General features: G+C 43.5%; 1 protein-coding gene across 7 annotated transcripts in view; it reads left to right on the top strand.

Annotated features, from left to right (window-relative positions):
- FRMD4A (FERM domain containing 4A) overlaps positions 1–27,251 on the top strand; it is a 518,054-nt gene that overhangs the window by 469,691 nt on the left and 21,112 nt on the right. For all 7 annotated transcript variants that reach the window (XM_069547510.1, XM_069547509.1, XM_069547508.1 and 4 more), the window contains exons 15-18: positions 15,966–16,099; positions 20,741–20,863; positions 23,880–24,108; positions 26,541–26,597. In XM_069547510.1, the coding sequence (XP_069403611.1) occupies positions 15,966–16,099; positions 20,741–20,863; positions 23,880–24,108; positions 26,541–26,597 (543 nt within the window). The remainder of the gene's footprint in view (positions 1–15,965; positions 16,100–20,740; positions 20,864–23,879; positions 24,109–26,540; positions 26,598–27,251) is intronic.

Below are 27,251 nucleotides of genomic sequence, written 5' to 3'. Positions count from 1 at the left end.
TGGTAAAGCGTCTGTCTACAATGTGGAAGACCTGGGTTCAATCCCTGGGTCGGGAAGATCCCCTGGAGAAGGAAATGGCAACCCACTCCAATATTCTTGCCTGGAAAATCCCATGGACTGAGGAGCCTGATAGGCTACAGTCCATGGAGTCAAAAAGAGTCGGACATGACTGAATGACTTCTCTCAGAATTAAATTTAACCCTTCTGTTTTAATTTTGTATCCTATGACTTTACTGTTTCCACTGTTTCCCCATCTATTTCCCATGAAGTGATGGGACCAAATGCCATGATCTTCGTTTTCTGAATGTTGAGCTTTAAGCCAACTTTTTCACTCTCCTCTTTCACTTTCATCAAGAGGCTTTTAAGTTCCTCTTCACTATCTGCCATAAGGGTGATGTCATCTGCATATCTGAGGTTATTGATATTTCTCCCGGCAATCTTGATTCCAGCTTGTGCTTCTTCCAGCCCAGCGTTTCTATGATGTACTCTGCATACAAGTTAAATAAGCAGAGTGACAATATACAGCCTTGACACACTCCTTTTCCTATTTGGAACCTGTCTGTTGTTCCATGTCCAGTTCTAACTGTTGCTTCCTGACCTGCATATAGGTTTCTCAAGAGGCAGGTCAGGTGGTCTGGTATTCCCATCTCTCTCAGAATTTTCCCCAGTTTATTGTGATCCACACAGTCAAAGGCTGGACATGAGCCTGAGTGAACTCCAGGAGTTGGTGCTGGACAGGGAGGCCTGGCGTGCTGCGATTCATGGGGTCGCAGAGTCAAACACGACTGAGTGACTGAACTGAACTGAACCAATGACTTTACTGAATTTATTGATGAGCTCTAGTAGTTTTCTGGTGGCATCTTTAGGATTTTCTATGTGTAGTATTAGGTCGTCTACAAACAGTGACAGTTTTACTTCTTTTCCAGTTTGGATTCCTTTGATTTCTTTTTCTTCTCTGGTTACTATAGCTAGGACTCCCAAGACTATGTTGAATAATAGTGGTGAGAATGGACACTACTGTCTTGATTCTGATCTTAGAGGAAATGCTTTCAGTTTTTCACCAGTGAGAATAATGTTTGCTGTGGGTTTGTCGTATATGGCCTTTATTATGTTGAGGTAGGTTCCCCCTATGCTCACTTTCTGGAGAATTTTTATCATAAATTAAGTGTTGAATTTTGTCAAAAGCTTTTTCTGCATCTATTGAAATGATCATGTAGTTTTTATTCTTTAGTTTGTTAATGTGATGTATCACACTGATTAATTTGCAGATATTGAAGAATCCTTGCATCCTTAAATCCCACTTGATCATGGTGTGTAGTGTTTTAAATATATTCTTGAATTCAGTTTGCTAATATTTTATTGAGAATTTTTACATCTATGTTCATCAGTGATATTGGCCTGTAATATTCTTTTTTTGTGATATCTTTGTCTGGTTTTGGTATCTGGTGATGGTGGTGTCATAGAATGATCTTGGGAGTGTTTCTCCCCCTGCAATTTTTTGGAAGAGTTTGAGAAGGATAGGTATTAACTCTTCTCTAAATGTTTGATAGAATTCGCCTGTGAAGCTATCTGGTACTAGACTTTTGTTGGAAGATTTTTAATTCGTTCCAATTTCATTACTTGTGATTGGTCTGTTCATATTTTCTGTTTCTTCCTGGCTCAGTCTTGGAAGGTTGTACTTCTTTAAGAATTTGTTCATTTCCTCCAGAGTGTCCATTTTATTGGCACACAGCTGTTTGTAGTGGAATCTCATAATCCTTTGTAATTCTGTGCTGTCTGTTGTGGCTTCTCTTTTTTCATTTCTAATTTAATTGTCTTGAGTCCTCTCCCTTTTTATCTTGATAAGTCTGGCTAAAGGTTTATCAATTTTGTTTACCTTCTCAAAGAGCCAGCATTCAGTTTTATTGATCTTTGCTATTGTTTTCTTCATTTCTATTTCATTTATTTCTGCTCTGATCTTTATCATTTCTTTCCTTCTGCTAACTTTGGGTTTTGTTTTGTTTCGTTTTGTTTTTGCGGGGGAGGGGTTCTTTCACTAGTTGCTTTAGGTGAAGAGTTAGGTTGTTTACTTAAGATCTTTCTTGTTTTGGGGGGAGGATTGTATTGCTGTAAACTTTACTTTTAGAATTGCTTTTGCTGCATCCCACAGATTTTGGGTTGTGTTTTCACTGTCATTTGTTTCCAGGTATTTTTTATTTCCTCTCTGACTTCTAGAGTGATCCCTTGGTTATTTAGTAGTATATTCTTCAGCTTCCATGCGTTTGTGAGTTTTTACAGTTTTTCCTCTAATTGATTTCTAATCTCATAGGGCTGTAATCTGAAAAGATGCTTGATATGTTTTCAGTTTTCTTAAATTTACCAAGGCTTGATTTGTGATCCAAAATGTGATCTATGCTGGAGAGTGTTCCATGCACACTTGAAAAGAAAGTGTATCCTACTGGTTTTTGGATGGAATATCCTATAGATATCAGTTGAGTCTGCCTGGTCTTATGTGTCATTTAAGGCTTGTGTTTCCTTATTTTCTATCTGGTTGATCTGTTCTTTGGTGTAAATGGGGTGTTAAAGTCCCCCATTATTATTGTGTTACTGTAGATTTCCCCTTTTATGGCTGTTAGCACTTGCCTTATATATTGAGGTGCTCCCATGTTGAGTGCACAGATATTTACAATCATATCTTCTTCTTGGATTGATCCCTTGATCATTATGTAGTGTCTTTCCTTGTCTCTTATAACAATGTTTTATTTTTTAAAGGTTATTTTGTCTAATATGAGTATTGCTACTCCAGGTTTCTTTTGAGATGCTGTTAATTTTTAAAATAAGTTGCTCAATTCTCTCTCCTCCTCCCCCTATTTTTCTTTTTAATTATCTTTGTACTTTTCACCCTTGGGTAAAAGTGCCAATGAATCTTTTTTTTTTTTCTTTCTGAGTCCCAGAGACTCTTAGCTGCCACCAAAAGGTGTTTATTTTCAAACTGCTCCCATTTCAATACTCTTTAACATGAACTATTTTATTTTTAAAATTTCTGACCCTAATGAAAAGTTTTCCGGGCATGAACTTTTCACATTAAAAAAAATCACATTTCATTCCCTGAGACGCTTTCCAGAGATCACACATTTATCCTGAAATCTGCCAGGTGGCTCTATTTCCCATGTTCTCTTAGGACATCTTTTCTGTAAGAAATTCATAATTGAGGATTTGTGAGGCAAATAAATATCTCTCATCATAAAGAAGGGTTCAGACCTTTCCCTCATATTTATTCCTGGGGTATCTGCCAAAACTTTTCCTTACAGCTTTTATAGATCTGCTGGGAATATGCCTTCTTCCTTTTTTTTTTTTTTCCTAAAAGTCTAAACAGACAGATAGTCATTTCCTTCCTTTACTTTTAGGACAACGGATTTCTTTCTTCTTTGGGGGACTGTTTGTTTCAAATTTCCCCCTGCTTTCAGAGAGGAAAGCACCCCTTCTGTCTCCTGAGGTCAGCGGACTGGTCATCAAAATTCCATCTGTGTAAAAACAGATGAGCCTGGTTCCTGACAACATTCTCTTCAAGAGGATGCATTCTCATATCCGGTGCGGAGTAGCCCAGAGTCTTTTGAAAGACTGGAGCCCATTCTCCATCTCAGCCTGATGAGCACATCCTTCCCATTTGCCGGCGGGGCAGGGAGCTGCTGTTTGTGTGATTTGGCCTTCTCCTCACATCCTGCCCCAGGGAACCAGCTGCCCATTGGGTGACAACTGGAGTTCCCCAGCTGGAACCTCTGGAAAGTCCTAAATGTGGTTTCTCCAGAGGTGGCAGAACAAGTTTTCTCCATATCCCTGCCAACATCGCTAGCATCTGGGTGTTCACTCCAGAGATTTCCCAAAGCCCATTGAAAGTCGCTCTCTGGTCTTGAGCACATCATTCAGACTCTCCTGGCTGTGTCTGGTTAGGAATTGTCTTCTTAGAGTTCAGATCTTTTTCTCCCCTTCACTGGCCAGTTGATGAATGACTGATTTCTATAAAGGATGTGGATTGAAATATGATCATCTGATAGGCAAAGAAAAAAGATATTTTCAATCTGGGCTCATTCAAAGAGATGTTGACTAGGCAGTGAGTAAGATGAAAGGTTTTCCAGAGAACTAATCTTGATGCTGGCCTTCCTGGCAGTGGACCACAGGGAGACTCAGACTCCTCAGACTAGACTTAAGGACCTCATCAGCCCTGCAGGCTAATTATCTAATTGGCCCTGGGATGTAGGCTCACTCCTTATATGGCTGCCACTACCTCTTCCATTCAAGTGCATGGTTTATTTCCTTCCTCCTGCTAGATAGTTTTTTGTGGCCAAACCCAAGGCTCTCTGAGAGCTGGGCTTACATCTGGTTACCTGTCTCCCCATCTCCTGCCCCCACCGTATACACAGATGGTGCTTCAGAGACTTCTGTTGCTTCATTGGTGCATTGGAAGGACCCATGGGCTCGTCTTCCTTCTTTCTGCCTATATGTTCCTCCATACATCCTGCAGAAAGGGTCTGTCTGGGCTTGGAGAGACAGAAAGGACTGCATGCTAACAATATTACAGCAAGACAAAGTTCCTCCCCTCGTGGTATTTCCATCCTTAGGATGAAATAGACCAAACAGGAAGCTGGAATCCCAGCTCTGCCTCCTTGGTGACTTCTATGGAAATGGGGTTAATGTTTTTGTGAGAATGAAATGAAGTAGACTGTGTGGGAAACTCCTGTCAGGGGTTCTGTAAAAATCCCCCCCTTCCCTTTTTTCTCCCATGTTTCCTGCATGTGGACCTTCCACTAGCTTTCTGCATTTCCTGCCTGTTCATCATTCTTCCTCTTTACATTCTGAGGCTCCTCAGAATCAGGGTGCCAGCTCCCAACAAAAGTCAGTGAGACTGTTTAATACAAGTAACTACAAATATTCATGTAGTGCCTGTGATGTTCTGAGCTCTGGTCTAAACATCTTGCCAGCACCGTCTCCTTTGATTATCCCAACTTTTGAAGAAGTCCTGCTTTCATTGTCACAGTATAAGAGAGGTAACAGATTGAGAGAGGTCATGTCACATTGCCGAGTCCTCCCAGCAAGTAAGTCACAGAGCCAGGACACAGGCCTAGACTTGTTACCTCTAAACTGCTAGATAGTAGTATTCTGCCTCCAGAGGCTATAAGACCAGTAGAAGTTTCTCAAGGTGTATTCACAGCACTTCCTTACAACCTTCGTGCTGCTCAAAATTTTGACACCAAGAACAAAGTATTTATGTGCTACTTAGATCTTACATAAATATCCATAATCACTCCTGTTTTTCCCAAGGTTGCTACATCAATTGATTATTTTTGGACAGCCCTTTCCAAGTAGCACTTGGCTACTGTTTGTCAGTCTATACATTTTGAAATATCACTCTTCTGGCTCCAAGAAATTGCCGTGCATCTTCATATATCATTAATCACAAACACAGCTCAGATTAAACAGTGTGCAAGTCTACAGTTATTTGCTTTGGTCTTTTGATAAGATGCAGAGGTCAGTCCTTTAGGCGCTGGTCGATAATTAGACATTTCCTTTTGATATGAAGCACTCTGTAGCAATAGCTGGGAGAGGGACCAGAGTTGCCACGATGTTTGTCTGTTCTGGAGGCAGGGATGGGAAAGAAAAGAGGAGGAAGATGACACCGTATGTAAGGTTCCTTTTGTAAAATATGTAAAAATGACTCCTAGAGGTGGGTGGGAACTGCCTCAGTAAGTCGTTTATTAACAGCTTATTTACCAGAGACGTATACAGTGTTTCAGCATTCACTTACATAACAAATCACCAGCCACAGGTGTTAGTTTCCACAAAAACGCCCTGGTCAGCAGTGTCTGAGGTACCAGATTCTTTGAGTTTGGAGAAATCTTGGGGGTTAGTTAGTTGGTCATTTTCTAGCTGGAGACATCATGGTTCTGAGAGGTTAACACCCAAGTGTGTGTGTGTGCTCAGTTGTGACTCCATGGAGTATAGCCTGCCAGACTCCTCTGTCCATGGAATTTTCCAGGCAAGGATACTGGAGTGGGTTGCCATTTCCTACTCCAGGGGAGTATTCCCAACCCAGGGATCAAACCTGCATCTCCCGCATTGGCAGGTGCGTTTTTCAACACTGAGCCACGTGGGAAGTTCTTACAACCCTAGATATGACATCATGAAGACCTATAAGACCTTCTAGAACCAACACCCCAAAAGATGTCCTTTTCATTATAGAGGACTGGAATGCAAAAGTAGGAAGTCAAGAAAAACATGGAGTAACAGGCAAATTTGGCCTTGGAGTACAGAATGAGGCAGGGCAAAGGCTAATAGAGTTTTGCCAAGAGAACACATTGGACATAGCAAACACCCTCTTCCAAAAACACAAGAAATGACTGTACACATGGACAAGACTACATGGTCAATAACAAAATCAGATTGATTATATTCTTTGCAGCCAAAGATGAAGAAGCTCTAGACAGTCAGCAAAAATGGGAGCTTACTGTGGCTCAGATCATGACCTCCTTATTGCCAAATTCAGACGTCAATTAAAGAAAGTAGGGAAAACCACTAGACAATTTAGGTATGACCTAAACCAAATCCCTTATGATTATACAATGGAAGTGAGAAATAGATTCAAGGGTTTAAATCCGATAGACAGAGTGCCTGAAGAACTATGAACGGATATTCATGGCACTGTATAAGAGGCAGGAAGCAAGACCATCCCCAAGGGAAAGGAAGACAAAAAGGCAAAGTGATTGTCTAAGGAGGCCTTACAAATAGCAGTGAAAAGAAGAAAAGTGAAAGGCAAAGGAAAAAAGGAAAGATATGCCCATGTGAATGTAGAGTTCCAAAGAATAGCAAGGAGAGATAAGACAGACTTCCTCAGTGATCAGTCCAAAGAAATAGAGCAAAACAATAGAATGGGAAAAACTAGAGATGTCTTCAAGAAAATTAGAGATACCAAGAGAACATTTCATGAAAAGATGGGCACAATACAGGATAGAACTGGTATGGACCTAACAGAAGCAGAAGAGATTAAAAAGAGGTGGCAAGAATACACAGAAGAACTGTACAAAAAAATCTTCATGACCCAGATAACCACGATGGTGTGGTCATTCACTTAGAGCCAGACATCCTGGAATGTGAAGTCAAGTGGGCCTTAGGAAGCATCACTACGAACAAAGCTAGTGGAGGTGATGGAATTCCAGTTGAGCTCTTTCAAATCCTAAAAGATGATGCTGTGGAAAGTGCTGCACTCAATATGCCAGCAAATTTGGAAAACTCAGCAGTGGCCACAGCACTGGAAAAGGTCAGTTTTCATTCCAATCCCAAAGAAAGGCAATGCCAAAAAATGCTCAAACTAGTAAAGTAATGCTCTCACACACTAACAAAGTAATGCTTAAAATTCTCCAAGCCAGGACTCAACAGTACGTGAAGAACTTCCAGATGTTCAAGGTGGATTAGAAAAGGTAGAGGAACCAGAAATCAAATTGCCAACATCCACTGGATCACTGAAAAAGCAAGAGAGTTCCAGAAAAGCATCTACTTCTGCTTCTTTGACTACGCCAAAGCCTTTGACTGTGTGGATCACAACAAACCATGGAAAATTCTGAAAGAGATGGGAATATCAGACCACCTGACCTGCCTCTTGAGAAATCTGTATGCAGGTCAGGAAGCAACAATTAGAACTGGACATGGAACAACCAACTGGTTCCAAATACAAAAAGGAGTACGTCAAGGCTGTATATTGTCACTCTGCTTATTTAATTTATATGCAGAGTACATCATAGAAACGCTGGGCTGGATGAAGCACAAGCTAGAATGAAGATTGCCAGGAGAAATATCAATAACCTTAGATATGTAGATGACACCACCCTTATGGCAGAAAGTGAAGAAGAACTAAAGAGCCTCTTGAACAAACTGAAAGAGGAGAGTGAAAAAGTTGGCTTAAAACTCAACATTCAGAAAGCTAAAGTCATGACATCCGGTCACATCACTTCATGGCACATAGATGGGGAAACAGACGAAACAGTGTCAGACTTTATTTTCTTGGGCTCCAAAATCACTGCAGATGGTGACTGCAGCCATGAAATTAAAAGATGCTTGCTCCTTGGAAGAAAAGTTATGATGAACTTAGACAGCATATTAAAAAGCAGAGACATTACTTTGCCAACAAAGGTCCATCTAGTCAAAGCTATGGTTTTTCCAGTAGTTATGTATGTATGTGACATTTGGACCATAAAGAAAGCTGAGTATCAAGAATTGAAGCTTTTGAACTGCGGTGTTGGAGAAGACTCTTGAGAGTCCCTTGGACTGTAAGGAGATCCAACCAGTCCATCCTAAAGGAGATCAGTCCTGGGTGTTCATTGGAAGGACTGATGTTGAAGCTGAAACTCCAATCCTTTGGCCACCTGATGCAGAGAATGGACTCATTTGAAAAGACCCTGATGCTGGGAAAGATTGAAGGTGGGAGGAGAAGGGGACGACAGAGGATTAGATGGTTGGATGGCATCACCAACTCAATGGACATGAGTTTGAGTAAACTCCAGAAGTTGGTGATGGACAGGGAGGCCTGGCGGGCTGCAGTTCATGGGCTTGCAAAGAGTCGGACATGACTGAGTGACTGAACTGAACTGAACTATGTTGGAAATCCAGATGTCTTTTATCCTTCACAGCTGCTCTCAAAATTAGCAGATTCCCATCTTGTTCATTTCTAAGGGTCTGAACGTGTAACCTTGGAGTGGTGTTGCCTGTGAAAAGGCATGTGTGTGCTCACATACCTGGAAATGGATGAATTGTAGTAACCGAGAACTTTTATACCATTCACCATGTGTAGGTGCTGACTGGAAATTATTTCTGTGCTTAGAATCTTTCCAGGTGTGCTCACAATCCTTTAGTTTGTAAGACGCTCATTGCCCTGAGCCCCTGAGGCGCTTCTGATTGTGTTTCTCCCAGGATTCATTCTATTCTGTCACTTGATAAGATGGCGAGTGAATGTCTGCCACCCAGTTTCTAGCTGTCTGGCTCGTCTACCTTTTAGATGTCACACCTGCCTTGCAGGGATGTCTGAAGGGTAATAGCATCAACATCATAGAGCACTTGGGGCTCCTTTTTCTGATGCCCTTGAGTTTCTTTGGTGCTGTTACTGGCGCACCCTTGTCACTGGGCACTCGGTTGCCTCCCCTCGTGGTTGCCATATTTGCCTGGTTGCAGGTAAGAGCCCCATAGACTTAGATCCCATAAGCTCTAGAAATGAGCAGCTGTAAGAACTCAGCACACTTGCCTAGATGGTGCATTTCCTTTTCAGAAACAGAGGCACTGGGAAACTTTTTCAAATGCGTTGTGACAAGAACCCCAGTGCAGAGCTGCCTTAGCTAGAGAATAGTGGAGTGGGGAGCCCAGGACCTGCTGAACTTCCTTGATCCCCATCCCACCCTCATCCACCCTAAAAAGTGTAACTAGAAACTCAGGGGCTCAAGAAACAGAATTTGAAGTGTCCAGACCTCTGTCTCTTCTTCTAAAGATGAGCTTTGGAGCCCAAGTGGCGGCACAGAGAGCTTCTTTTCCTTGGCAAGTGGCCTCCTGGAGCAGTGGCGAGAAAGTCATCTCAATCATATCTCTCTTTCTGATTCTACCCAGTGTGGACCCATGTGAGTATGAGCGCTCACTCAAGTCTACCCCTAGATACAAGCTAAATGCTGAATGTGTGTGATCTCATTAGTCTTTATTTTATAGACATCCTTTTATTTATTTATTGACCACACCACATGGCATGTGGAGGGAAGATCCCCTGGAGAAGGAAATGGCGACGCACTCCACTATACTTCCCTGGGAAATCCTATGGACAGAGGAGCCTGGTGGGTTACAGTCCATAGGGTCGCAAAGAGTCAGACGCGACTGAAGAGACTTAGCACACGTGGCATGCGGAATCTTAGTTCTCCAACCAGGGGTCAAACTCAGGCCTCCTGCTTTGGGAGTGCAGAGTCCTAACCACTGGATCGCCAGGGAAGCCCTCTCATTAGTCTTTTCAGCAGATTGGAGAAGGCAGGTCGCTTGCCCAAGGCCACTCATCTAGTGAGTGGTTTAGAATACAGACCAGATCATTTCACCCTCTCCTCGCCATCCAGTTACCATGATAATAACACTCTGCATGTCTAGGCCAGCCAGCTCATTTACAAGATTTAACTTGGTGCCTGGCACCATATTCCTACTGAAGCAACTTCAAAATTAAAGGTGTGAAACAGTGCCAGCCAAGTGTTAGTGGTGCCCAATATGGAGACAGCTCTTGAACCAGCACTCTATCTTATGTGAGCTTGGTATTTAGGCTAATTATTAGGTTGTTGTTCAGTCACTAAGTCATGTCCGACTCTGTGACCCCATGGGCTGCAGCACGGCGGGCTTCCCTGTCTTTCACTGTCTCCCAGTTTACTCAAACTCAAATTCATTGAGTCAGTGATGCCACCCAACTGTCTCATCCTCTGTTGCCCCCTTCTTCTGCCCTCAATCTTTCACAGCATCAGAGTCTTTTCCAATGAGTCAGCTCTTTGCATCACATGATCAAAGTATTGGAGCTTCAGCTTTAGCATCAGTCCTTCCAATGAATATTCAGGGTTGACTTCCTTTAGGATTGACTTATTTGATTTCCTTGCTGTCCAAGGAACTCTCAAGAGTCTTCTCAAGCACCACAGTTCAAAAGCATTAATTCTTTGACGCTCAGCTTTCTTTATGGTCAAACTCTCACATCCATACATGACTACTGGAAAAACCATAGCTTTGGCTATATGGACATGTGTCAGCAAAATGATGTCTCTGCTTTTGAATACATGGTCTAGGTTTGTCATAGCTTTTCTTCCAAGGAGCAAGTGTCTTAATTTTGTGACTGCAGTTACTGTCTGTGGTGATTTTGGAGCCTAGGAAAATAAAATCTGCCACAGTTTCCACTTTTTCCTTCTCTGTTTTCCATGAAGTGATGGTACTGCTACTAAGTCACTTCAGTAGTGTCCAACTCTGTGCGACCCCGTAGACAGCAGCCCACCAGGCTCCCCCATCCCTGGGATTCTCCAGGCAAGAACACTGGAGTGGGTTGCCATTTCCTTCTCCAATGCATGAAAGTAAAAAGTGAAAGTGAAGTCACTCAGTCGTGTCCAACTGTTAGCGACCCCATGGACTGCAGCCTACCAGGCTCCTCCATCCATGGGATTTTCCAGGTGAGAGTACTGGAGTGGGGTGCCATTGCCTTCTCTGTACCAGATGCCATAATCTTTGTTTTCTTAATATTGAGTTTTAAGGCAGCTTTTTCACTCTCCTCTTTCACCCTCATCAAGAGGCTCTTTAGTTTCTCTTTGCTTTCTGCCATTAGAGTGGTATCATCTGCATATTTGAGGTTGTTGATATTTCTTCCATCAATCTTGATTCCAGCCTGTGATTCATCCGGCCTTACATTTCACATGATGCACTCTGCATAAAACTTAAATAAGCAAGGTGACAATATAAACCCTGGACGTACTTTCTTCCCAGTTTTGAACCAGTCCGTTGTTCCATGTCCAGTTCTAACTGTTGCTTCTTGACCTGCATACAGCTTTCTCAGGGAGCAGATAAGGTGGTCTAGTATTCCCATTTCCTGAAGGATTTTCCACAGTTTGTTGTGATCCACAAAGTCAAAGGCTTTAGCGTAGTCAGTGAAGCAGAAGTGGATGTTTTTCTGGAATTCCCTTGCTTTTTCTGTGATACAGCGAATGTTGGCAATTTGGTCTCTGGTTCCTCTGCCTTTCCTAAATCCAGCTTGTACATCTGGAAGTTCTCGTTTCATGTACTATTGAAGCCTAGCTTGAAAGATTTTGAGCATTACCTTGCTAGCATGTGAAATGAGCACAATTGTATGGTAGTCTGAACATCCTTTGGGATTGCCTTTCTTTGGGATTGGAATGAAAACTGACCTTTCCAGTCCTGTGGCCACTGCTGAGTTTTTCAAATTTGCTGGTATATTGAGTGCAACACTTTACTAACAGCATAAACTTTTAGGATTTTAAATAGCTCAACTGGAATTCCATCACCTCCACTAGCTTTGTTGGAAGTAATGCTTCCTAAGGCCCACTTGACTTTACACTCCAGGATGTCTGGCTCTAGATAGTGATGACACCATCGTGGTTATCTGGGTCATTACGAGCTGTTTTGTATAATTCTGTGTATTCTTGCCACCTCTTCTTAATCTCTTCTGCTTCTGTTAGGTCCTCACCATTTTTGTCCTTTATTGTGCCCATTTTTCCATGAAATGTTCCCTTGGTATCTCTGATTTTCTTGAAGAGCTCTCTAGTCTTTCCCATTCTATTGTTTTCCTGTATTTCTTTGCATTGTTCTCTGAGGAAGGCTTTCTTATTTCTCCTTGCTATTCTCTGGAACTCGGTAAATCTTTCCCTTTCTCCTTTGTCTGTTGCTTCTCTTCTTTTCTCAGCTATTTGGAAGCCTTTCTCAGACAACCGCTTTGCCTTCTTACATTTCTTTTTCTTTGAGATGGTTTTGGTCACAGCTTCCTGTTCTTCAGACACTCCATCTACCAGATTTAATTCCTTGAATCTACTTGTCACTTCCACTGTATAGTCATAGGGATTTGATTTAGGTCATACCTGAATGGCCTAGTGGTTTTCCCTACTTTCTTCAATTTAAGCCTGAAGTTTTGCAATAAGGAGCTGATGATCTGAGCCACAGTCAGCTCCTGGTCTTGTTTTTGCTGACTGCATAGAGCTTCTCTATCTTCAGCTGCAAAGAATATGATCAATCTAATTTCAGCATTGCCCATCTGGTGATGTCCATGTGTAAAGTCACCTCTTGTGTTGTTGGAAGAGGGTGTTTGCTATGACCAGTGTGTGCTCTGGCAAAACTCCTTTCAGACTTTGCCCTGCTTCATGTTGTATTCCGAGGACAAACTTGCCTATTACTCCAGGTATCTCTTGACTTCCTACTTTTGCATTCCAATCGCTTGTGATGAAAAGGACATCTTTTTTTGGTGTTAGTTCTAAAAGGTACTGTAAATCTTCATAGAACCATTCAACTTCAGCTTCTTTGTCATTAGTGGTTGGGGCATAGAGTTGCATTACTGTGATGTTGAATGGTTTGCCTTGGAAGCAAACCAAGATCATTTTTGAGACAGCATCCAGGTACTGCATTTTCAACTCTTCTGTTGACTATGAGGGCTACTGCATTTCCTCGAAGAGATTTTTGCCCACAGTAGTAGATACATTGGTCATCTGAATTAAATTTGCTGATTCCTGTCCATTTTAGTTCACTGATTTCTAAAATGTTGATGTTCACATTTTAGGAATTATTTAGGCTAATTATTATAAATAATAATAATTTAGGTAGTGCTAATGAGCTCAAAACCAAAGCTTAACTAGTCTCATAACTAGAGGTCAGATCATCCAGAAACACTGTGCTTTACCACCCAGAGTTTAATGTTGTGATTTTTGCCATCCTTTAAATATAATTCATTCTTAGATTAGACTTCATAAATCATCATTTCCTATTGAGGGGTTAGGCAGAGGTGAGAGGGAAAACAATGAATGTTTCATTTGTGCTAGAAATCCTTTAATCTTCTTGGACCCAAGTTTCCCCAGGTCTGTTTTTTAAATCTAAAGTCTGACTTCCTTCCAGTATTATTTTATATTCTTATTAATCTTTTCAATGATGAAATAGAGCTTAGCTCATTAAATTTTCCTGTGTCTTCACCTGTGGTTGCTGACTATGGCTAAGAGAATGAAATTAAGATTCAAAATGGTTTTTTAATAGCTGTATTATGTTAGATGGATGTAGACTGGATATAGTTCAGGACTAATAAGCTCAGGGTAATTGACTTATGGGGGTAGAAAACCTGAAGCATTTCAAAAAGGGGAGCCTGCAGCAGTGTCCAGCCATGTGCTACATGAGCACACCATATGGATTTAGAATCTGAGAGAGATGCGGTCATAGACGCTTTGTGAGGGTCAAGTTTTTATTTGCATTTACTGTTGAATTTGGAAACATGCAACTGAAGCATGATGAAATCCAGGAAAGAGCTTCAGAAATGATTAAAAGCTTGGAAGGCCGATTCTATAATGAAACCACTTACAGGGACTAGATTTCTTTACCAAGATGTGATACAACTTAATTATAGCATCTAAGCATATGATTGAAAACAGTATTTGTTCATTCAAACTAATATGTATTAGCCAGTATGGAGACAAAAATGGTCCATTCCTGCAGCGAGGGAGATTCTCTGTTTCAAGTTAGAAGGGAGTAGGGGGTAGGGGAAGCCTAAAAGGGAGTCAAAGTGTACCTAAACACTGAAAATTCTCGAGGATTAAGGTTATAAGAACCCAGGTGCCTGGTAATTGAGGGAACATGGGGACTCCTGCTCAGAGCCTAAAGAAGAAGGAGGAATCATATATCTATGGGGATGATTGGAGCATCGCAGGGTTTTTGATGTAAAAGCATAGAAGTCTTTTCTAGTATTGATTCTGAGATACCATCTTTAACCACTGGAAGTAACAGAACAGTTGACTCTTGAGAATTCCTTTTGGATTATTTTCAAATCTGTCATCCATTCACTGAATTATCCCAAAATGCTTCCTAAGGAAGCATTTATAGCATTATAGTTCCCACCCCTCCCTCCAACAAATCCTGCTGGAATTTTTATTGGGATTACAGTGATTCACTGATTTAGTTCCTGAAGAACTGACATCATTACAACACCAAGCCTCCAATCCATGACCAGAGTACTTCCCTATCTTGTTTGAGGTCTTTTTTTTTTTTAATATAAATTTGTTTATTTTAATTGGAGGTTAATTACTTTACAGTATTATATTGGTGGTCTTGTGTTTTCCTTATCAGAGTATTCTGCTTTTCATTGTGGAGATCCCATCCACCTTTCACTCGGTGAATCTCTAGGTGTGAGAGATTTCCATTCTCCATGGCACAGGAAGCAAAGCAATAAGCAACGTTTCCTTTCCCAGGGAGTTAAGGTCCCTTGTCTAACCGTCCAGGTAGAAAAGGTATAATATCTTCACTGCAGGAAACCTAATTTCAGAGTCCATGCATTGCAGCCCAGAAACGATTCTTCTGATCTAACGTAAATCTCTCCGGTTGGCATTTCAGCTTATTTTCCTTCTGTTTAGTTTACAGTTTGCCTTACACAACGGTTTCCTATCTAGCAGGCTGCTATTTGAATCAGCAAGCAGATATTTCTATGCTGCATGTAAAAATAGGGATAACATTTATTAGGAGAGAATTTGGTCATGATTCAGTCTTGCATTCAAAAACTACAATAAAAATCTAATTTTATTTTTTAACTATATGTGCTTAGCTAAAAAGACCAAAAGACAATGCTTATTGGCGGTTACCTCTGGGTGACTAGCTTATGGATTATTTTTATTCCTGTCTGCATTGTCAGATTTTTATGATAAACGTGCATTATCTTTGTACTAAGAAAAAAATAAGCACTTTAAATTGAAAGAAATTAAAACTATGTATTAAAATGACTGGCTCAGGAATTCCTTGGCAGCCCAGTGGTTAGGACTCTGTGCTTTCATTATCAAGGGTGCAATTTCAATCCCTAGTGGGGGAACTAAGATCCCTCAAGCTGTGTTGCATGGCCAAAAAAAATTAAACAAATGACTTGCTCAATTTACTTTGCCTTCTTGGTGCAAAATATTTATTAAAATTTGCTAGTGAAATTAAAATGGATGTGCAACATATCTTAAGATAATCAAGGAAGAGAAAATTCTCTTTCAGGCATATACATTTCCCTGCCAGTCTTTCTGACCAGTTGCAAATTACCCAGAGTGCTGAGTTGTTCCTCAAGCTTGGAGCCCCAAGCACCTGTTTTATTTCACACTCCCTTGATTCCAGGGGTAAATCCCACATGCACAGCATGGGCTTCGGTTCAGTTCCTTTGTGGTCCAGATGTGCATCCCTTCATCGACTGGCCTGGTAACCCTGCTGTTAATTGACAGGTTCTCAGGAATCGGATAGCTCTCAGTCGGCCAAGAAAGACATGCTGGCGGCCTTGAAATCCAGGCAGGAAGCTCTGGAGGAAACGCTGCGCCAGCGGCTGGAGGAGCTGAAGAAACTCTGCCTCCGAGAAGCAGTGAGTACCCCGGTTCATCCTGTGCGCTCATCTGCGCTCGTGTGTTTATACAAGGCAAGGGTGGGCATCGCCGCGGGCATAAGAGGGAAGCAGGACCTCTTCTGTTGATGGCACCCAGCCCCGGGCATGAGCATCTCTCATCCTGGACCACAGTGAAACACTCTGACAGCAGTGAAAGCACGTCTTGGCAGAATTCCCAGTGAGAACCTCCCCCCAGGGGCCAAATGACAAGTAGTGATAACAGTCATGATAGCAAGGTAAACAGCAACATTTGGGCACCTCATAGTTTATAAAGCAGGTCCTCATATGACAGGACCATGTTGGATGGAATGGTTTGCCATCTTCCTAAGACTTTTTGCCTGAGTTTATCAGTGTCATGGCTTTTGTTTCTCTTGAGTCTATTTCAGATTTATTTTTGTTGAGATCATAGTGAGAAGCACCTTTGGGGATCAACAAGAAAATCAGGATTTCATCTGATATATCTTTAAAACTCATGATCTGGTGTGTGTCTTTTAGTGGTTTTTTTTTTGGTAGATGATGCTTTTTTTCCTTTAGTTTTTTCTATTTTGTTTGTTTGTTTTTACAGTAGGTCTTTGGTTATCTATTTTAAATATATCAGTGTCTACATGTCAATCCCAAACACCTAATCTGTACTCCCCCGGGTAATCATAAATTCATTCTCTAAGTCTGTGAATCTGTTTCTGCTTTGTAAATAAGTTCATTTGTATCTCTTTTTTTTAATTTCACATTTGAGTGATGTCCTATGATATTTGTCTTTCTCTGTCTGGCTCACTTCACTTTGAGTGACAGTCTCCAGGTCCGTCCGTGTTGCTGCAGATGGCATTATTTCCTTCTTTTGATGACTGAGTGATAGTCCATTGTATCTGTGTACCACATCTTCTTTATCCATTCATCTCTCAGTGGACTTCTAGGTTGCCTCCACGTCTTGGCTACTACAGACAGTACTGCAGTGAACACCGGGATGCGTGTATACTTTCGAAAAAAGTTCTTCTGGTTTCAGAAAAGTTTTTTTCCAGATACATGCCCAGGAGTTGAATTGCTCCTAGACATATATCTGGATCATATGGTAGCTCTATTTTCACTTTTTTGAGGAACCTCCGTATTGTTTTCCACAGTGGCTGTACCAATTTACATTCCCACCAACAGTGTAGGAAGGTTCCCTTTTCTCCACACCCTCTCCAGCGTTATTTGTAGACTTTTTGATGATGGCCATTGAGACTGTTGTGAGGTGATACCTCACTGTAGTTATGGTTTATATTTCCCTAATAATTAGTGATATTGAGCATCTTTTCATGTGTTTTTTGGGCCATCTGTATGTTTTCTTTGTAGAAATGTCTATTTAGGTCTTTGGCCTATTTTTTGATTGGGTTGTTTACTTTTTGGATATTGAGTTGCATGAGCTGTTTGTAAATGAAATCTTAGCCTAATCATCTAAAAAATATTCTAATTTATGCAAAGCAATGCTTCTTCAGGTATACACACACACACACATACACACACACACATACACACACTAGTCTCGCATCTCATTGAGATTTAGGGGCTGTAGCAGATCACCATTTATATTTATTTGTGTGTCTTTTTCCACCACCTTCTGCTTATTCCACAGTTCTTTGTTATGTTTGAAAGCTTGATTTCTTTTAATGCAATTCACATTACTGTGAGCATGCTTGCACACAGATACAATGGGGTGGGAACCCTTGGGGGAGCGATAGTCCTGCATGTAACAGTATAAGGAGCTTTGTTGGTCAAAAACTCCCAAAGGGAAGTGGAAAGGTGTTCCCAAACTAACTTGAAGAGTGTTACTCCCCTCCCCCAATCATAATGCCTTACTCCAGGAAGAATGAAAGCAGGGGCCACAGAAGGAGATCACATTACAGTTCAACTTGGCTTAATTATGCTCTGGATTGATTTAAACCGGAGCCAGCTCAAAGCAGACCCACATTAGTGCAAATCCTTTGCAAATCTTGGGAAAAGCAGTTGGCCCGGCTGGGGGATGTGCTCTGTGATACTGTTAATATCAGCAAGCTTTTTTATAAAGAATGTGTTGGAAAGACTGAGACAACATGGGTGTGGATATCTGCAGTTGTTAATTTGTAAAGCCTGATTTTGCTTTTAATAAAGGCAGCATCCTTAAACCCAGCAGGGAACCAGCACTAGAAAACTAGTGAAACATGTCCGGGCAAGGTTAGTGTGTCTGTTAAAGGTCTGCAGGCCTCTCTTAAATATAAAAGCAAAATAAGGAAAACAAAGCTCTTACTTTTTGTAATGTGGACACCAGAAAATAGAGCTCGAGTGGCAGAAATGACTTCACAAGAAGCTGGTCACAGTCTCCCACCTCCTCTGAACTCAGGGGACAGGAGAACTTGTCTCCTGACAGTCCTGCTCTTTCTGTGTCCTCCACACATCATGCCCCTCAGTTCAGGGTATCAAGAAGCTTTTTGTCATCCGGGGCATGTGGCAGCCCAAATGAGATGCAGTGGGAGTGTTTGGCAGAATATAACTGACATAAGAATAGAAGGGAAACCGGGTCTATTGAGCCTCTCACCAAAGTGTGTTAAATTCCCCTTTCACCAGCAGCTCTGGTTACACGTGAAATCAGATTAAATATGGAGAATCAAGGCCTGGACTCAAATACCTTCAAGCAGATGGTGGAAAATCAGTAGCCTCATTTTTTTAAAAAGATATTTTGTTTTAAAACCACAGACTTTTTTTTTGTCTTCTTTGAAGTTTTATTTCATTATTCTCAGAAGGCTTGGTACTGTTGCTGGGATGATACAGATTCTCAATTTGCAGTAATTATCAATACAACTTTTTAATATTTCCTCTTCCATTGTAGTAGCTTACAATGCAAGAGGAAATTTAGAGACAGCCTTTAAATTTTTCATAGATTTTTAAAAAATTTTATTTTATGTTGGACTGGAATTGATCTGCAATTTTGTGTTAGAAAACCACCGACTCTTTCGAGTTTTAAATCAATGCCCATTTTAACAACTTTTCCCTTCTTTTTTAAGTCACAAAGTCAAAAAGAAAGTCACAACAACATAAAATCCTATATCTGTCATGTTATTTATAGGCAGACTTTCAGGGCAGTAGATAAAAATGTTGTTGAGTAAACACATAACTGCTTGGGAGACTTTTGAACCACGTTTAAAAAAAGAAGAGAGGAAAAAAAACACACAAGGAAGAAAACTGCAGAGCATTTTGTACTCAGAGAGTTGGCCACTGTGCTCTGAAATGCTTACACTGGGGCATAAAAAGCCCAAGAGGTCATTTCCTGATGGCTTGAACCCAGGAGGAGAGGCCTGGGATCGCAGGGAGTGGGTGTGCTTGTACATGCCAGGTGTATCCACACATGCACTCACACATACACACAACCCATCATGTACAGACACACACCCAGTGACACACACAGTAGTGGCAGAGAAGCCAGATCACTCCTTCTGTTGGAAGACCAGTCTGCCTCTGGAATCTAATGATCAGGGCTCACCTGCCCATAGGAGGCTCCCTGGCATAGAAGTTTCTGCGTGAGTGACAGATGTTCCCAAGAAGAGCCTGCACTGGGTCTTTATGTAGCATCCATGTTGGTTTGAGACTAGAGACCAGGGCTCGGTTCTGCCTGGAAGGGCTACCTGTGCCTTGGAGGCAGGCAGTGGGTTTCCCAGGCTTTTCTGGAAGTGACTCCTTGCAATAGACACCTGGGCTCCACTAGGTGGATTAGCTGCTGACTCAACTATAATCTTTATTCAGCCCAAAGTTAACCACTCATAGAGAGCCTAATCCTAACCATGAATCATCCCACAGGCCTCTCTTCGCCTTTTCCTAGGACAGTTGTCCCCATGGTGATCTGCCCACTAAATTCACTGCCCTTCTACTCACAACAGTGAGATTTCCAGAGCCCCAAAGGCACATACACCAGATGTTTTTAAATAGCTTTGTCAGTAGTGTGGATTATGTTTCACTTTCAACTGAAACTCATATCTGTACACATTTAATTTCTTTTGAGCTTAGCCTGTTCCTTGAGCATCCGGCCAAAGTGGAATAATTATTACTCATATTCAGGTTTTAAATAATGTAATAATGCCCTTTTCTGGGATTTGCCCAATAGATGCCAATCTTCCTAAGAAAGCTCATTTTAAACTTTGATATTTGAGAGGGAAGAGTTGATGCAGTGAAAAGAACCAGAATTTAGACCCAGGAAGACCAGTGACCTCATGTCGCCACTACTCTTACTGGCTGTGCAGTCTCGCCGGGCACTCAGTAGACACGCCAGACACGCGTGTGAACTTAACAAGTGAAAGAAATTCGGGTTTTTATGATGCATAGCAACAGTGACTTAACTTACCTGATAGGAATTTACTTTGGGAAAAACTTTTCCAAGTGCTTCTGTTCTATAAAAGGAGGAGTGCTCTCATACATTTGTAGAAATGAAATTGCACTGTAGGAACTCCTGTTAACCTTAATATTGTGTAAGGTTATGGTTTCAAATCTATGTATTGGATCTGTACTTTGAAGAGTGTGCGTGTGTGTGTGTGTGTGTGTGTGCGTGCGTGCATGTGTCCATGTCCTAGAAATGGACACTCTGCTGATCCCTCCTCCCATGATGTCACACCTCTATAGGAGCTGACGGGCAAACTGCCTGTAGAGTATCCTCTGGATCCAGGAGAGGAACCACCCATTGTTCGAAGAAGAATTGGGACATCGTTCAAGCTGGATGAGCAGAAAATCTTGCCTAAAGGAGAGGTGTGCATTTCTTCTCTCTGTGGCTAGGTTCTCTGATTCCCGCCTTACTGGCCTATTTGTGAGGACCCCAGGGTTTTCTCTAATGATGTTTCATTCTACCCAACACCGCACCCTCTTTTCCTCCTGAGTAGCCCTCCTGTAATCTTTTCTTAAATTATCTGTTTGGTCAGTATTCTGTGCCCATTGGTAGGGTCGGTTACCTGTGTTAATCTGAAAGCATTTTGATTTCTGCAGAGGCTGTGTGTCTGACTCAGTAGGCCTGTCGCAGGCAGCAAAGTTAACGGGAGGATATTCCCTAACAGTCATGTGTGCTCCTCCCGGCTCTTTGTCACTGAGAGCCGAGTGTGCTGTGTGATCTAGGAGAGAAAACAATCAAACAGGAAGAATGCCGAGCCCATGTCCGCAGGTGCAGGGGTGCTGCCCTTGTTGCTGTTCAGTCACTCAGTTGTGTCTGACTCTTTGTGACCCCATGGACTGATGGACTGCAGCACGCCAGGCTTCCCTGTCCTTCATCATCTCCCAGAGCTTGATCAAACTCATGTCCATTGAGTCAGTAATGCCATCCAACCATCTCATCCTCTGTCACCGGCTTTTCCTCATGCCCTCAGTCTTTCCCAGCATCAGAGTGTTTTCCAGTGAGCCTTGGGCACCCAGTTGGTTAATAAGTTATCCAGTCTCAGAGCAAGAGAAATTCAAGGCCAGGCACACCTCAGGCCCCAGGGGCACGTCCAGGAAATGGCTTTCCAAATTTATTCCGAATACAGTTACTCATTACAATACTATTGAACAGAGGGTTTCAAAGGGCAGGAATCAGAGCCAGTGGAGAAGGGAATTCTGTACGGGCTTAGTGTTTTTAAAAAGAGAACCCGATGTTGTCACAGAACACGTGCAGTGGTTGAGTGTGGGGGCAAACACACATGACATGGAGACGACTGAGGGGGGCGAGCAGCCTCCTGAAATCTGTAATAGCAGCCTCCCATCCCCAGGCAGTGGGGGGAACCGGTGGATGCACCAGAACCCTTCACCCAAACCTGGAGGCAGTTTTCCTCTTCTGTAGAATGAAGGCCACGACCCTCATTTCTCTGACTGTCGCTGGGATTAAGTGAGCAAGTGGACGGAGAATATTTAACTCAGTATTGACAAATGCTAGATGCTTGGTAACCATGAGGGGTGTCAGAGGAGGGGTGCTGGGCTGTGGATGGGCCTGGGACTTTATCAGAGTCAGAACTGGGGTGCAGGCGGTGCGATTTAAAGAACCAGCTGGTGGAGTATTTCTCAAACCTGGCTGTCGTCGGAACTGCCTGGAGACTTCCACTCCTCTTGTACTGGTCAGACACCTGCACTGAACTTTCCAGGGGAGACCCCACTTGAGTGAACACCCCACCCTACCCGTGCCCTGCTGTTCTTCCCACGTTCGCATCACGCCTTCTCACAGTGCCTCTGTCACACTTCCCAGTAAAAGATGCCTCAGCTCCCGAAGAATCCTTGTCTCCTGCAGATGTCATCAGCAGATGCCTCTTTCTCCTGGGAATGCCCTTGACCTCCCTGTTCACACGCAGGCAGCCATCTCTGCGGACGAGCCGCCAGCCTTGTCCTTGGCTCGGTTTAAGTGTGTCCTGGGCTCCCACAAAATCGCAGTCACGGTCTTGGGCTAGGGCTGTTCTGCCTGCCCAGGAGCAGCTGCGAGCTGAGGTCACTCTTGCAGACTGGGCTGTGTCCTTGGTGACTTTTTTGTCTTGAGGGTCTGGGCAAGAGTCCACCTGGTTATGGTTACTCTTCTCCAAGGATAAGGAAACGCAGTGGGTGTTTGAAGGCCCCGGGGACTTTTATAGCCCCTTACTCGTTCCTTTCAGTCTCCCCCTGGGCCTGTCCCTTCAGGGCTCCACAGGAAGTGAAGTCCAGCTCAGAGTTTTGTGCCTGATGGAGGCACCCTGCCTGGCACACGGTGCCCACAGGTGAGGGTGGAGTATTTGGCCATTGACTAGGAAGTGCTGGTTCCAGCGAGCTCGGCGATCTGCTCTTCCGTGGTTAGATCCGTTCCTTTCAAGTTTTAGCCAGGCTGTGGATCCTCCAGAGCTACAGTGCAGGCTTGGGCTCCCCTGGTGTTGATGGTCTGGGTGGTGTCTGCAGAAGGGACCAGCTGAGCTGCAGAGAAGCCAGCAGTTAATCTGAACTCCCCCTTCATCCTCTGGGCCCACCAGGCACCTTCTGGCAGCCACAGTTGCATTTCTCCTGGGTTCAAAACCCTGTTTGAGGGAAAATTCATCCCCCTGCTCCTTTCAGCCAAAGTCAGGAGTAGAGGAAGAAGGGAGGGAGGCACACAGGAAAGGAAGGCGTGCCCAAGATGATCCAAGGAGCAGGGGTCCAGCTCTACCACCCACCAGCCAGACTCACAGGGGGTCCCTGGTCATTCAGCAGAAGTTATGTGCAGAGCAGGTGTGTGTGGACAGCAGAGCTCACAGAAAAACATCTGAAGGAGGCCTGATTAAGTAGGGATGAGGCCCAGCATGAAGGGCTCAAAATAGAGACAGAGGGCATGTGCTGCGGCTAGGGGCAGCAGGGGTGGGGGTGGGGATGTCCCTGTGAGTCCCCTGCTAGCAAACCCACAGAAGAGTACAGAGAGACCATGCCCCTAATGGAAAGCAGACGCCAACCCAGTGGGCCCTGGATTGCCTCTATGCTGGGTCTTCCAGAACGTTGCTGGAGACCTTGGAAATGAAACCTAGCGGCCCCCAGGCCTGAAAACTCCCTGCTTCTCAGTGACGGTGCCAGTCTCAGGGCTGATGGTTGTCCGCAGGATGGGTCAGAAGCCTAGAGTCTCAAAAGCGAGCGTGTCAAGGTCCCTGGCTGCCAGGGACTGGAAGATCCAGCACTGAGGGGCCAGGCCCAGCCGGGGTGGGCGCTGAGGCCTTTGGTTCCCTAGTGTGCCAGTCTTGTGGGGCGGGGTGGGGGTGGGAGGATGGGCATCACCTGTTCAGCATCCACCTAAGTGCGGCCTCGGCTCCCCCTCCTACAGGAAGCCGAGTTGGAGCGCCTGGAGCGGGAGTTTGCCATTCAGTCCCAGATTACAGAGGCTGCCCGCCGCCTGGCCAGTGACCCCAATGTCAGCAAAAAACTGAAGAAGCAGAGGAAAACCTCTTATTTGAATGCACTGAAGAAGCTGCAGGAGATTGAAAGCGCCATCAACGAGAACCGTGTCAAATCTGGGAAGAAACCCACCCAGAGGGCCTCGCTGATCATCGACGGTCAGTGCTAAGACCACTCCCTGCTGTGGGTGTCCCTTCCCCAACTGGCCTCAGGGGATGGGTGTCCCTGTCCAGAGCGTGGACCTAAAACCCAGGCCCTTGAGTAATCTAGCAAGCTGCTGAGCTACCCCTGTGCGTTAATGTTTCCATCCATAAAATGAAGCTAGAAAGACCTGGTAGCAGTGAGAGCAATAAGATGCATTCAGAACCTGAGATAAAAGGGATTATACAAATCAAAGGAGTGTTATTACTCTTATGGCCTCTTGGAAGTGCACTCCTCTCAGTCTCCTAAAAACTAAGTCCTCAGCCAGCCTAGGCTCCAACATCCTCAGGGACCTGATCACCCTACCCAGGTCTGGAAGGAAAGGCAGGAGGCTGGGCTACCCCGAGGCCAGCACCCCTGCAGCCCTCTTTTGCCTCCATAGGCTTCCGTCCCACTGCTGAAGCTGGAGAGGTCTGGGCCTCCCCACTCTGATGGTCTAGAGCCCAAAACCCTGGTCCAGGAGGGGTTAGGAGCTGGGGAGACTATGTTTGGTGAACACTAGAAGGGAAGAACCCAGAATTAATCATCAGCTCTCAAGTCTCTCCCAACTATCATGATCCTTTTTTTTTTTCTAAGTCAGCAAACTCTTTCTTTTAATGGGAGTATAGTTGTGTTGTATAACACTGCATTCCTTTCAGGTGTATAGCAAAGTGATTCACAAAAGACTAGATATATACATCTATTCTTTTTCAGATTCTTATCCATTACAGGTTGTTACAGGATAATTTACTATAGTTCCCTGAATATAGTAGGTCCTTCCTTATCAATTTCTTTAAGATATATTATCAAGTATTCTTTCATAGTTTATACACATTTATCATACTTTTGCTCCAGGAGGACAGAAAGTAGAAGAGAGGTTATGAGGGGTTGGGGGAGGCGGACAGGGGAGTTACTGCTTTATGGGGACAGAGCTTTAGTTTGGGGAAGATGACAGAAGTTCTGGGGCTGGATGGTGGTAATAACTGCGCCACAGTGTGGATGTTCTTAAGTTCACTGAACTGTACAGCTAAAATGCTAAACTTTCTATTATATATGTCTTACCACTGTGTATGTATATATCGCTGTAGCCTAAAACTGTGGGCATCCTGGGGAGGGGATAATAGACTGGCGACTCCAAGAGGCTAGTCAAGGCTATGTCTCCTAGCAGTTCATAGTTCATCAAGCAATACAGATAAAGAGAATTCTTAGTTCGGAGAGAGAAAGATCATAAAACAATTGTTTTGCTCTAGGAAATTTAAAATAACTGTCCTTCTGCCTCTTGCCCTATTGTCCTTGGTGAAGATGTTGTCATTTTTCCCTAAAAGAGCTGCAGTCAGCCTGCCTTCCTCTATCTTCTCTGCCTTTTGGGACTTCCTTCTGCACCCTTAAAGGGACCTGGCGGGGGGTGTCCCCAGCTCTGCAGAAACATCAGCAAAGCTGACAGAGTGTGGGAAGGACAGCTGAGGGACAGACGTCTTGCTGGTCGACCACAGAAGAGCATGGTTCCCCCGCCTGCTCAGTGAGGGCCATTCTGTGAGGACAGCCGGCAGAGTCCGTCTGTAACTCACTCTCTGACCAGCTGGCAAATGGTCCCGTCCAAGCTGTTAGCCATGTGTGTTACCTCCTTAAGAATATACCTTCTCCATTTTGCTGCCTGCTTGAAATAATGTTTCATCTTAAGAGCCCACTTGAAATAGAGTAATTCCCGTTTCTTCTTCCATGCCTTAGCCTGGTTTGTTATTTAAGAGATAAAAGGCTAAGCTTGGGATCTAAAGACCTGGGATCTTTTGCTGACTTAGCCAGAAGAGCAACATAGCTCTGGACAAGCCATCCCTCCCTAGATATCCCTCAGTTTCCCTAGCTGCTAAAGGAAGGGGATTATCTTTCTGTCTCTCTCTGGGTGTGTTCTCATGGTTAATTGAATGGTGTCTGTGAAAATAAGCTTTGGAGAGAGAAGCTGTACTTAGAAGCTTGTTTTGTCTGCTAATGGCTTAAGAAGTTTATTGAGAAGTCATTTACTGTCATATGAGCCAAACCAAGCTCCTCACCCTGGTTTTGCGTGTGTAGAATAAATAGCAGGCCACTTCCTTGGGTTGAGTCGGAACGCGCCCTGAGATGGGCCGGGGCGATGATGTGGCCAGGCGGCCTTTATGCTGGATATTAAGCTGCTCAGTATTGCTGTCGCCAGTGAAACAAAGAACGGGCACATTGCAGTGTCAGGGATGGGGGGTGAGTCATGACCTACCACAGAGACTGTCAAAAGAAGTGCCTAACAGCATTTTGATTGTGTTTCATGGGTTCTTTCTGATTAGAAAGAAATGGGATGGTGGGAAACTCAGCGATGTTCACCGATTGAGCTCTGTCTAAGGCATGTGTTTAACTCATACTTTTATGCTTTTTGTCTTCCCAGATGGAAATATTGCCAGTGAAGACAGTTCCCTGTCAGATGCCCTTGTTCTTGAAGATGGTATGTTGTCTGTTTCCTGCTTGAGAACTCAGAGCATAGATTAAACTGGGATTAAGCTGAATGTAGCCTGGGATAGCCTGGGATTAAGCTATATGTAGTCTGAAACAGCTCAATGGAAAGCCAGGAGCTGGATCAAGATGGCACTGGGTTCCCTGTGATTCTTTCACTTCTCAGCGGTCACCTATTTGGCTGAGAGTGGGTGGGCACTACAGAAACACATGCCTATTGGAATTTCATTATGTCTTGGGGCCCAGAGGTAAGAGTTAAGGTGATGGTGAGTGGTTTGAGTTGTTTGGTCATGTCCAGCTCTTTGTGACTCCATGCAGTGCAGCAAGCCAGGCTTCCCTGTCTCCTGGAGTTTGCTCAAACTCGTGTCCATTGAGTTGGTGATGCTATCCAAGTGAGTGGATGGTGTTCGACTTTTTTAGTTGCCAAAACCACATTTTTACCTGAACAGATGATTTAAACACCATGTATAGTTTCCTTCTGAGTATAATTTCTGGAGGAAAGAAGTGGACATTGGTTTGGGTCATAAAGACTGAAACCTGCTAGGAGAGCCTACGGGCAGCCGGAAGAAAGCAAGTCTCTATACCTTCCTGAGAAATGGTGAAAGTGAAAGAAAGATGTCCCTTTAGACTCCTGGCCACCTAGAAA

The sequence above is a fragment of the Ovis canadensis genome, chromosome 13 (assembly GCF_042477335.2).
Source record: "Ovis canadensis isolate MfBH-ARS-UI-01 breed Bighorn chromosome 13, ARS-UI_OviCan_v2, whole genome shotgun sequence".
Classification (NCBI taxonomy): Eukaryota; Metazoa; Chordata; class Mammalia; order Artiodactyla; family Bovidae; genus Ovis; species Ovis canadensis.
Note: the sequence above shows the minus strand (reverse complement) of the source record. Positions and strands in the feature narration are given on the sequence as shown.